Here is an 11,997-nt window from a genome sequence, read left to right as displayed (position 1 = left end):
GACCCCAACTGGTTTATGAAGTAAGTGGGCCCAGGGTGCGGGCTCTCTGCCTGGGGTGGCAGGTGTCTTGGGCTAACCAGTCTGTGGGACGCAGACCACCCAGGGACACAGGGGACTAGGGTGGAAAGGCACGGGCCCTCATGCTTCCTGTTCCCTCCCTTCCCACCTTCCTGCGTCTGGCGGCTCTCCTGGCCTGTGAGCGAGTGGGAAGGGCACAGGGAAATGAAGCGGGGAGTGGGACTGAGCCAGGAAACGAGCGGAATCCGAATAGAACAAACTCAAACTCACTGCCGACTCACAGCGGTCCCCCAGGACATGGAAGAACTGGCCCCCGTGGGTTTCCGAGGCTTTAACTGTTCTGAGCCCTGTCCCTCCTCCTGGTGGTTTCAAACTGCTGACCTGCAAGATCACAGCCCAACACATAGCTCCCATGTCGCCAGGGCTCCCAGGAATCAGAAAGCTGGGGGGAAGGGGGAGGGTACACATGGTCCTGACAAGGCTTTATTCTGGTTCCTCCTCTTTCAGGAAGGCCCAGGAGCACAAGAGGGAGTTCACAGAGAGCCAGCTACAGGAGGGCAAGCACGTCATTGGCCTACAGATGGGCAGCAACAGAGGGGCCTCCCAGGCCGGCATGACGGGCTACGGACGACCTCGACAGATCATAAGCTAGAGGGGGGTGGGGGCCGGCCCTGAGCCCTTCCTTCCCCAGCTCCTTGGCTCCAGCCGTCCCGCCTAGCCTGCCTCACTCACACCTGTGTATGCCTGCTGCCCTGGCCAAGCTTTGAGGCCCCTCACTCAGCACAGTGGCTGCACATGGGCAGCTCTTGCCCACTCTTGCCCAGCCCAGCTCCTGACCCTGAAGCACCACAACCCTGGCCAGCCCCTCCCGACTGCCCCTCAAATCTCCCCATCCTGGGCTAAGCAGGGGGCATGGGCTTGGGGTAGCCTAGGTGCGGGCCACGCCCACTGTCTTCCTTGGCAGCAAGTATCCATGGAGAGAGATCCCGCCCAACCCCTCCCCTTTTTTTCCTGGAATATTTTTGGGGTGGAGATTCAAAAAGGGGGGGAAATACATCATCTTTTCTCAAGCCTGTCTCGTGAGTCTGATTTGCGCCCCTCGCTTCCTTCTACTCTGGTTCCAGGAACTGAGCAGGGAACAGGCAGGGCTTCCAGCTGCTCCCCACTGGGACTGGCCTGCCTTCCTCTGAAGATGTCCGGTTTTTCCCCACCCCAGGCGGCCCCGGTTTTTCAGAGAAACCGGGCGGTGAAGGAGAGAGCGGGTCTTGGGGGAAGGAGGGGCGGGAGGGCGACTTGGCTACCTGCTTTAGGTTAGAGGAGGCAGAGGAGAGAATCGCCTGCAGGTCTTTATTTTGGAAAAGCTGTGCAGAAAAAACCCAACAAAATGTTGCTGTGACGCGAGAAACCCAGATCTGAAGCATGAGAAGATTCCAACCGAGCAGTCAGCTCAGAAGAGGGGAGGCTCACAGTCTTTCAGCTGGCCTCCGCGTGGGGAAGGCCATTTCCCTGAGCGCTTTGCAGAAGAAGACAGGTGGTCACAGGCCTGGAGTGGCAGCGGCTTCCGAGGCTCATCTCTGTCACCGGCTCTGCAACCCAACTGTGGACTTCCTCGGTGACACAGCCCGGGCCCAGGCGGCCCTGTCCAGCCCGGCCTGGCTGGAGGCATCGTACCCATCATGCCCCTGCAGGGGGCTGGGCCTCGGAGGGCGGTGCAGCTGCTCTCAGGCCGGTCTGCTGGGCTGAGGGCTAAGAGCCATGCCAGCAAGTGCAACATCCGAGTCGTAGGAAGGCAAGGAAGAGAGGACAGGCCCTCGGACAATCAAGGACAGTAGGTCCAGGGGCTCTTCCCAGCGGCCACCACTGAGCCCTCTTCCCAAGCGACTTCCCAGTTTCTGATGACACGCTCTTCTGGCGGGGTGGACCCTCCATGCCCATGGTGGGTGAGGTCCCCATGCCAACACCTCCCTCCGGTTTGCCCCAGGAGGGGAGCAAGGACAGAGGCCTGCCCCTGGGAACAAGCCCTGGGCACCCAAAGCTGCTGCTGTCCCACGCAGGGCACCCCGGGGCTCTGGCCGGGACTGCTGGTGGGTAGGTGGCCCTCGGCATCCAGATGTGGACAAGCACCAGGACTATTCTCCTGGAGCCCCGGCGAGTCTGGGAGCTCCCCCACATCGGGGAAGGAAGAGCCTGTCCCACGGGGAGGCTGCCGGCCCCGAGCTCAGCACATCTGCTGCTCCTTCCCCTGCAACAGGTGCTGAGGAGGGGCATCCACGGCACACTTCACGTGCTGGGGTGGGCTCCAGTGTACTTGGTCCAGCAGGTCCGGGACAAGGGGGTTCGAGGGGGCAGCAGGGCTCCCGCCCTCTGCTTCTACTTCCCCTGGGTCCTTGCTGGCGCACAGTGGCACCGACTCAAGCTCCGTGCCCTCCTCCCTGGCTTTGCGGCTGCAGTGGGGCCGGGGGCAGGCTCCATGCCTACCCCCGGCGCGAGAGGCCACGCGCTGGTGGCTCAAGCACACTTCTAGCATGTAGTAAGCGGTCCAGAAGATGGTGAAGCAGCCCACCAACACCAGGGTCTGTGGGGAATTCACACGCGAACGACAGGGTTAGGGACACTGAACTCAGACTGTCTTCCTTCCGCAGGGGCTCCCTTCCCCCCTCCCCAAGGATGCCCACTGAGGTAGTAGAGTAAGAACAATGGGACCCGGGTCTTGTCAACCCCGCCTTCCTCAAGTCCCGGAGCCCAACGCCCAGGCCTGAACCTCAGCCAGCCGGCACCTTGAGGGTGTTGGGGGTGATGGTGTAGCCATCCTCCTCTGGAATCTTCAGCCCCGGGGGGCAGGGCAGCGAGAAGCCGTCTTGTAGGTATTTCCCGCTCATGGCCCTTTCTAGCAGCCTGTGGACAAAGACGCCGCCCTGGTGAACAGTGTTCGTTCCCCACGGTCAGTCTGTCCTTGCCGTGCTCCCACCTGAGAGCTGGAGGGAGGGGCGTGCTCTGGGGGAGCCGGGGAGCACAGTCTGGGGTCTCAGGGTGGGCAGTGTCCTAGTGGTCTCCACCTTCCCACCACTGCCCTCTGACACGGGCGGCTTTACCTACCGCTGTCTGTCCCTGATGTCCACTGCACTCCACACAGAGCCAAACAGCGTCAGCTGCCACCGCCACAGGAGGCCGGCCGGGACGGGTTCATCTCCTAGGGCAGCAAGGGTTGTCTCTGAGCCATGCGCCCGTGAGCCAGGATGCCTGCCACAGGGGCTGCTGCAGGCAGCTGTCTTGTTCCCAGCTCCCAGAGGGATGCAGCAGGGGCCCAGGGGGGCCCTTGGGCATGGAGAGGGGCGGGACAGGGTGGGCTGTTTCTAGTGCCCGAGTGAAAAGGTGTGGATTTTTTCCTACTAAGTCAGAGACGAGCGCAGAGCCCCAGCATGGCTCCGGCGAGTGCCAGGCTGGCTGGCGCTCAGATGGTGGGGCCCAACTTCTCACCTCTTCCCCGCCCCGCCCCACCCCGCCCCGGGACGGACTTCATACAGCATAACTGCAAACCCTGGCCTCGGTTTTTCCAAAAGGGATGAACACCAATCCTGCCCTCACCTGCCTCCCGGGGTTATGTGAGCGGCCTGGAGATGTGGGTTCAGTTGGGCATTTGTATTTTTATTTTATTTTTTGGTTAGGCATTTTTAGTTGCTATCCCGAGGGAAAGACAGGCCAGTCGCTTCCCCACGGAATATGTGGGAGGGGGCGTCAGTGAACGGTTGCAGAGATCAGCGCCTGTGTTTTGGACGGGCCCATTTCTTGGCATTGATCCTCTGCCTCCAACATGGGCACTGGGTCTTTAGACCTAGCATGACGGACAGCACCGGTGCCAGGCTCACCTATGTCCCTGATCACCAGTCTGTAGGTCCCTCTCGCGCTCTCCCCCCAGCATCGCACAGTGGAGAAGGTCCAGTCGTTGAAGCCGTTGGGGTCCCTGGCAGAGAGCAATGAGCAGACCTTGGTTGGCGTGGGTGCTTTTCCCACTGTAGCCGCCACCACACGTGGCAGGCGCTGCCTGAGCCAGGAGGGTCGCCCACGTGCGGTCCCTGGGCTTACACTGACTGCAGAGGCACCCAAAGCTCTCTGTCCTCGGCCCCTCACTTGTGCAAGGAGGTGTAAAGTCTCCTCCCCGGGGTTCCCACACTGACGTGCCCTGGCTGGCAGCGTGGAGGCCCCACGCTGGCCATAAATGCCTTCCAGCTACCCAGGAAGTGGTGGCGCCACGGCTGCTCAGGGCAGTACCAGTAGCCAGTCTCCTGGGAGAGGCCTCGCCGTGCAGGGGCACTTACGAGTCCATGCTGCGGGGGGCGCCGATCAGGGACATCATCCCACTGGGGCAGAAGAGTTTCAGCTCCAGGCTGCCGCGCCGCGGGTGGGTGGCAAACACCGTCACAGCCACGTGCTCCAGCGTCTTCAGGCCCGACAGCTCCAGGTCCGTCCTGCTGACTGTGGGGAGGCAGGCTGGGCAGCTGGGAAACCGGCCCCACAGTCATGCATGCCCTCACTCCACCCCCCCAACGCCCCGCCACCACGGTGTGCACGCACACACATATTGCCACGGCAACCCAGGCATTTCCCCAGGGAAACCGGTACCTGGCACCGGGAAATGGAAGGCAGTGGTTCTCAAGGAGTTTGCGAGAGAACACATCTGCCCAGGACATAATGCACGAAGCAGAGGGAGCGAAGCTAATCACTCGTTCACCCGAAAAAGAATCTCTACCTTCTGCTTTCCTGGCACCGCACTACGTGTTAGGAGAAAAAGCAGTGGATGACCACTGGGAGGGGAGAACACGTGGTACGGCGCAGACACCATGGACAGGCAAACAGAAATGTCAGGTGGCTCAGGCGCGAGTCTCGGCAGAAAAGCCTGGTGGAGGTGTCTAGGGTGGTGGCCGCTGTCTCACACAGCAAAGGTAGAAGGGGACACGTCGCATACGGAAGACGATACAACGTTCATGTTTTGTCCTGATTTTAATGACTGAAGTGGGTCAGTCACGGGAAGCTGAGCAGAGTGGAAGAAGTCAATCTCAAAAAGATACGTAGATGCCATCCCACTAATGGAGCCACGAGACCGAGGGAGAGGGCTGTTGCGACGAAGAGAGAGCTCTGTCTCCTGTGGGGTGGGGTGACGCCAGGCTACGTGTGTGACGACAAGTGAGCCTGTGGGCGACAGGGCAGCTGCATAAATCCCGTGTCAGTTTCTCAGCTTCACCACAGGACTGCGGTTGTGGGAGACACGAGCAGTGACCCTGGGAGAAGCTGGGGAGACGGTGCACCCTGCTCGGCAGCCCCGTGAATGCACCCTTATTTCAATATTCTATGATTTCAAAACAGAGCGTTAACGAAATCCTGCTAGGGTGGAAGGTTCAGTGGGGGACATTAGGGAAGTGGGTTCTCAGGCTAAACACTTCTTTCTCAAATGCCTTTCCTTCCAGCAGTCCGGGCAGAGGACCACATTGCCGTTTTACCGAGGACAACGCGTGCAGAAGAGCCAGGGCTCTGAAACACTGACTTTAAGCAGCTCTCAGTTGAGAGTTATTCAAGTGGAATTAAAAAAAGAAAGTGTTCGTGGAAGGTTACTTTCAACAGCTTGTCAACTCACTGCCACGGCGTCGAAGCCGACTCATAGTGGCCCTCTCGGACAGAGATCTGCCCCGGCGTCTCCGAGGCTGCCACTCTTTACCAGAATAGAAGAGGCCTCATCTTCCTCCTGAGGAGCAGCTGGTGGTCTCAAACTGCTGACCTTGCTGTTAGCAGCCCAACACATCACCACTACGCCACCAGGGATCCTTAACAGCTTAAGGGAAGGATGGAGGAATTAGTGGGGAAGAACCCAGTGGGTGACCAGGAGACCAGCTACATTCTGGGGTGAGGAAAGGGGAGCTGGGTAACCAGGACTGGAAGAGGAAGGGGAGTGAAGGGCCCAGGCTTGCCTTCCCTTCCCTTCTTTCCTAACTCTCTGACCTTTGTGCTCGGTCAAAGCCGCCCCTCTGATCTCTCGTCCGAGGCGTGTGTACCTCCCTAGTGTTACCATCTCCCTCAAGGATCTATTCTCTGGCTGAAATTTGAGCCACATGACTGAATTAATGAGTTCTAGACCCAAAGGGTGGTCTCTGGGGCTTCCAGCTTTCTACTCTACCACTCTGCTCTCCCTAGTCCCTGTCCCTGCTCAGTCCCGGCCTCCCAATGTTGCCCATGTCCCTGAGGCCCACATACCCGGAGTGCCAATGCCATCCCCTGCTGGTCACCACCTCCCGACCACACCCTAGACGGAGTCTTTCTTACTGTGTAAGTAATATAACGGACTGAAGGCAAATTAGAGAAGTAGATGAGCCAAAGGTTAATAAAGCAAAACAAGACCAAAGTACTAACAGCCCGGAGCTGATATCCTAGTTATCTAGCGCTCAGCTCACCTCCTGCTTCGACTTTCAGGCAAATGATACAGGCCTGTAAAAACGCCACTGCTGACTCACAGTGACAGGCCCCCTCACCCCCGACTCTAATTCTTTGGCACCTCGTCTTGCTCCCAAAAAGCAGCTGGTGGTTTTGAACTGCTACCTTGCAATTAGCAGCGCAGCACGCAGTGTATTCAGTCACATTTATCACAGTTCTTCCCAAATGGCGCCACAGAACCACACCACCTTCCTGAAAACCATTTTCTTCCCGAGTGAACCCACAAGGACAGGGGTTCCTGCAATGACATTCCCCCTGGGGACTGAAGCTCTGGAATGGTCTGTCCCACTGCTCTCTGGGGGCCTTCTCCCCTGTCCCTGGGGCTCACTGCATGCAGGCTCTCCCCTTTCACCTTCTCGTGACTCCGCCTTTGCCCGTCCAGCAGGTTTCTGGAGATAGCTTGCTTTTCGAAACAGCCTCAGTCCAGCTCCACATTTGAGTGCTGGGCTGGGTACAGCTTTATTGCTTCAAAGGACTTTTCTCCAGAATTACGAAGCTATTTGGAAGAGTGTTAGTGTTTTCCAGCCAGGGCGTAGTTCCCTCCAACCATGGAAGCCCGACCTGGGGTAAGCTCTCCCCGCGCGGGGCCTGGCCACCTCACTGGAGAAACTCCACTCACAGGTCTCTCGTCCTGCCCGGAGGGGCGGGATAAGCCCTGCTGCTGATGCCCTGGCCCTGGGTGCCTGGCTTAGGAGGGTCTGCTGCTCTGGCAGGAGTGCCTGCCTCCTGCTGTCTGCAGTTCCTGACTCTGGAGAAGAAGCTTCTTGGTTCAAACCTTCCAGATGCTTCCCAGGAGGAAAATGAGACTTCCAGTTCTTTACAGATTCGCAGCCTCAGAAGTGCTGGGGAGAGACCTGTGACTGCAGTCCAGTACAGCGGCGGGCAGGGTGCTGGGTGCTTTCTCTTGCCAGCAGGAGGAACCATGTGGCTGCCGGGGACGGGAGAGGGTGCCTGGCCTGGGGGCTGACCCTATTTTCAGCCTCACCCTCTTCTTCTGTCTTTGGCCTCCACATGCTGGAGAAGGGGACCGTCCATTACTACCTAGAGCAGTGGTTCTCCACCCTCCTAACGCCTCGGCCCTTTTGTACAGGTCCTCCTGTGGTGGTGACCCCTCCCCCCAACCATAACATTATTTTCGTTGCTACTTCATCACCTTCATTTTGCTACTGCTATGAGTCGGGCAACCCCTGTGAAAGGGTCGTTTGACCCTGAAGGGGTCTCGACCCACAGGTTGAGAACCGTTGAACTATAGGCACTTAATAGTTTGAATGCAGAGGAAGGGTAAACAAATAAATACAATTTAAAATGATGCTGGTTGTACGTGGCGTTTTACCTGCCTTAAAACAATCAAACAATCTGGCTCTCTGCTGAAATGGAAGTCTTGCACACAGTGAAACAACACCAAATACCAACAGCACGCAGTTTGACCTGGCAAAGAGCTGGGGAGGACCCCCGTGCTCACCAACAGGAGAAAGAACGGTTTTACATGTGTGCACGGCAGGGAGGCTGGGGGGATGGGGAGCCAGCAACAAGGAGTACGAGAAGCGAAACTGATCCCTGCATGGGGACTGAAGGGTTCAGTCCTGTGATGGGACTATGCCCACGTGGCAGGAGCGCCGTGGCAGGGCGCTATGGGGCAGGGGAAGGAAGACTACTCTGCTGGAGGTCTCTGCGAGACCTAGTGGCGCTCTGTGTCTTTGTCGTCTTCGCTCCCGTGCGGCCACGCTCCGGGGCTCTCTCCCAGGCTGCGTCCTCTGTCGGCACCCGCTTCACGCCAGGCTTTCCCCTCTGTCCTGTGTTCGGCGGGGTCCCTCGCTCTCAGGTCTCGGATGACTCCCAAACCACCCTCTGCAGCTCAGACCTTCAACACTTCTCTCTAGATACAACCTTCAGAGCTCAACTCGGACAGCCCGTCCTCCTCTTTCTCAATTCTCCTCAACCCTGAGCCTTCGCCCAAGCTGGCTCTTCCTCCTGGGCTCTCGTTGGCATGACCACTGAAGCCGTTGCCCAAGCTAAACTACACACACGCGCGTTTATTATGGAAAAAACAACATATATTAAGAAGTAGCGAGAACAGCTATTCTCAATTCCCAGATTTAATAATGATCAAGACAATCAGTCTTGTTGCATAGACTGCTTCCCTTTCTCTGGTTCTTTGAAAGGAATCCCAGGTGTAGGTATCATTTTGCCTGCAAGCATTTCCACTGTGGTTGTTAGGTGCCATCGGGTCAGTTCCGACCCACAGCGACCCTGTGCACAACAGAACGAGACACCACCTGGCCCCGCGCCACCTTCACACCTGCTAAGTCTGAGCACACTGTCTCGGCCACGGTGGGCTTTGGGGATCTCTCTGGCTCTCTTCTCTCTCTCATTGCTAACTTAAGTTGGCGACACTTTATTTGGAAGACGCCCCTAGCTGTCAAGGTCACAACCGTGTTCCGTATCATGGCACGCACAGCCTTCTCTGGCCCCTGCCATGCTTCCAGCTACACCGACGATGCCGCCAACTCAGAGCAGCCGAGACTCGGCTGCGCACGTGGTTCCTGCTGCCTCGCTGTCCCTCTCCTCTCCCTTCTTCCCGGCTACCTTACTAGTTCAAGCTCAGGTCAGCAGCCAGTTCTTGGAGAAACCTTCATTGTCTTTCCCTGGTGATGAGGGCACGAGTCATTTCTGTCCTATGCGCATTGCCCTCCCCTATACTTGCATACTCGGCCATCTGTCCTAATGGGACTATGAACTCTAGGTTGTGAGGGCAGGACTAACAGACTAACATCTCACCCCACCCCACCCCCATATACCTAGCACCTAGTCCAGGGCCCGGGACAAGGGAGATCTCATATATTTGTAGAATGAATGAGTGAGTCGACACATTCTTGATCAACAGAAGTAAATGAAAAGATGAAATGACAGGTAAAAGGTTAGGGTAAGGCCTGGGGAGAGGTGAGGGACAAAGAATTGGCAGCGTTTCAAGCTTGGGGGCCCGTGGAATGGTAATTGCACGGACAGCCGGAGCAGCAGCAGCCTGGACAGCCACTGGGCCGGTGGGAAGCAAGAGTGAATTCCAACATGCAATGCGGGCTCAGGGGACTGGAGTGCAGGACACAGGCAGGGCCCAGTGACCGATGAACAACAGAGAGATGAAGGAACGTGTTCACAGCTCAGCTGAAGGGAGCATTAGCCTGGTAAAGAAGGGGTTGTCAGGTGAGTAAATGACATGCTATGGAGCACTAAGCAATGGAATAGAATCCAAGAGGGAGCTGCGAGGGCTAGTCTGTGCTCGCAGGGTACGCAAGTGGGCTCTGTACCTGTTGTCAGTGGGATGTGTAGGGGCGCGGATGGCAATGCCTGTGAGTGAGTGTGCTGGAATTGTTTCTACTAGAACTACATCTGTTCATATGCTAAAGGAGCTAACACATAGAGCATTCAAGTCTTGGTGTATAACCATCCACTTATCATCATCACACGTGGCCTTTGGTACACCGGGGTCTTTTTCAACTTTCGTCCTCTGTCCCAGAAGACCCATATTTGCTCATCGTCTTGCACACACGATGGAAATGTCTAGCCCTCGCACTGGTAAGGGATCACAGCAGGAGCCCTGGGCCGTGGACTCGTGAAGGAGGAGGGGAGGCTGAGGTTGAACCTGCAGATGCACTGTCTGAGGGAGGCAGTGCCAGTGAGGCTGAGGAGACGCTGGGAGCTCAGGGGGAGGAGTGAGCAGAAGCAGTCCTCAGGCAGAGAGGCCAGGAGAGGGCTATGGAACAAGAGGCTGGGGCCGAGCGTGCCAGAGAAACAGAGATGTTGGGCAGTATGGATGCCGAGGCGGCCCCTGACGCTGGTCAGGAGAGGGGCACCATGAGGGAGTGGGCAACAGGGGCGCGCAGTTGTTTTCACAAAGTCCCGGGTTTTAGGGACTTCCAAATAGGTGACCTGAGGGTGTTGGAAGGCAGAGGGCCTTCTCAGTAGAGGGAAAGAATGGCTTTCAGAGGCCCGATGCGGGGAGGGGAAGAACAATAGTCCTTGTCTTGACAGAAGGACGAGTCAGCGCACTCAGATACAGCAGGTGAGGATACAAGGGTAGGGTGGGTGTATAGGTGGGTGTTCAGGAATCTCCTAACAAACAGACTCTTAGCCATTCCTTCCAAACCCCACGCTCCCTCCTCCTCTCCGGGTCTAGAGTCAGGTCTAGAGAAATCCAGGAGCCCCAATCCTTTTACCGTCACAGTCTTTTGTCAGAGGGGAGAGGCAACAACAACGACCACGACATCAGGACCACGAGTCTTGCTCCACAGTTGCACTGTCCAATAGGCATGATTTCATTCTAAATGAACTAAAATAAAAGCCTCTTCCTCGGTGCCACAAGCCACATTACAAGTGCTTGGTGGCCACCACACTGAGCAGTCTGGTGGCTCCCATCGTCGCAAAGTTCTGCTCCACAGGACTGCTCAGAAGTCTCAGTGGGACCCCACCGCTTATTCTAGCTTAAGGATGGGCAGCTCCGTCAACCTTACAAAAAGCTCACTCTTCAGCCCCAGATATGGAATCACGCAGGCCCTGGGAGGAAGCCGGTCTCTAGACGGAGCACAAGTAGCTCAGCTCTACACGAGCTGGGCTTCCTTCCTTCCAGCTCCAAGGAGGTCGACAGGCTCGTGCCCTCTGTTCAGCCTGCTCGGGAGCAAATGAAGTCACGAACAAGCAAGGTCTCTGCTGACCTCAGACTCTAGCAGCCTCCCGCCTGCTGCCCTGCAAGCAGATGACGGTCTCCACAAGCCCGGCTCTCGGGCTGCTCTGCTCGCCTAGGACACGTTAGCCTGACGTCTCTGCCTCCACGTGACAGACACAAGCACTTGTCCAGATACCTCATTACCCAGGGAAGTTCGTCAGACATTCTAGGCCAACATCCACGGGTTTGGGAGAAGTGGAGAACGACAAAGTTGGAGAAGACCCCCGAAGCTCCTTGCCCATTGGGCAGCCGTGACCGCGGACTTTTATCTCTATGGCGCTGGGCAGCGGCCCTGGATGGCAGCCCAGAGTTAAACACCAGGCTCTAAACGAGCTCCGATTGGTTCCGTCCTGGCAGACGGAAAGACCGGAAGCAGAGCGACCGAATGTCTTGTGTGGCGGACGAGGACCTGAGTAGGGCGCAGGCATGGCAACCCGTAAAAAGAGGGCCACCTACCCAGCCCCAGCTCAGCGGGGGCTGTCATCTTTGAGTGGGGCACCGTTGTATCTTCCACTGAACACGGTCAAAATCCACCACCCAAGAGATCTGTGTTTTGTGCAGTACATACGCTGGCCTTGTTCCCGCCGGCCATGACCGCACCGTTTCAAAGAGGTACAAAGCCCCGAGTCAGAAGTGCATCTCTAAGACATGCTTGTGCAAAACCAGGCGGTTCCAACTGAACTGCATTCCCGGGGAACGTTCCTGCGCTTCTCTGCTTGGCTGCTGAGTTTTGTCCTTCCCCAAGACGGCATTCCTTTTATAGAAAGCATCGTGCAGGG

At 57.3% G+C, this 11,997-nt stretch overlaps 1 protein-coding gene across 1 annotated transcript in view; it reads right to left on the bottom strand.

The window, feature by feature from the left end:
• Window positions 1-1,346: 1,346 nt before the first annotated feature.
• The window catches only part of PCSK7 (proprotein convertase subtilisin/kexin type 7), a 28,725-nt gene continuing 18,074 nt past the window's right edge, over window positions 1,347-11,997 (bottom strand). The window contains exons 12-16 of the mRNA XM_045283571.1: window positions 4,335-4,514; window positions 3,885-3,979; window positions 3,115-3,208; window positions 2,796-2,913; window positions 1,347-2,593 (exon numbers count right to left, since the gene is read on the bottom strand). Of these exons, the coding sequence (XP_045139506.1) occupies window positions 2,237-2,593; window positions 2,796-2,913; window positions 3,115-3,208; window positions 3,885-3,979; window positions 4,335-4,514 (844 nt within the window). The 3' untranslated portion in view covers window positions 1,347-2,236. The remainder of the gene's footprint in view (window positions 2,594-2,795; window positions 2,914-3,114; window positions 3,209-3,884; window positions 3,980-4,334; window positions 4,515-11,997) is intronic.

This window comes from Echinops telfairi, unplaced genomic scaffold (assembly GCF_000313985.2).
Source record: "Echinops telfairi isolate 266 unplaced genomic scaffold, ASM31398v2 ScPeMD7_7463;HRSCAF=8501, whole genome shotgun sequence".
Lineage (NCBI taxonomy): Eukaryota > Metazoa > Chordata > Mammalia > Afrosoricida > Tenrecidae > Echinops > Echinops telfairi.
This window is presented reverse-complemented; position numbering and strand designations above follow the sequence as displayed.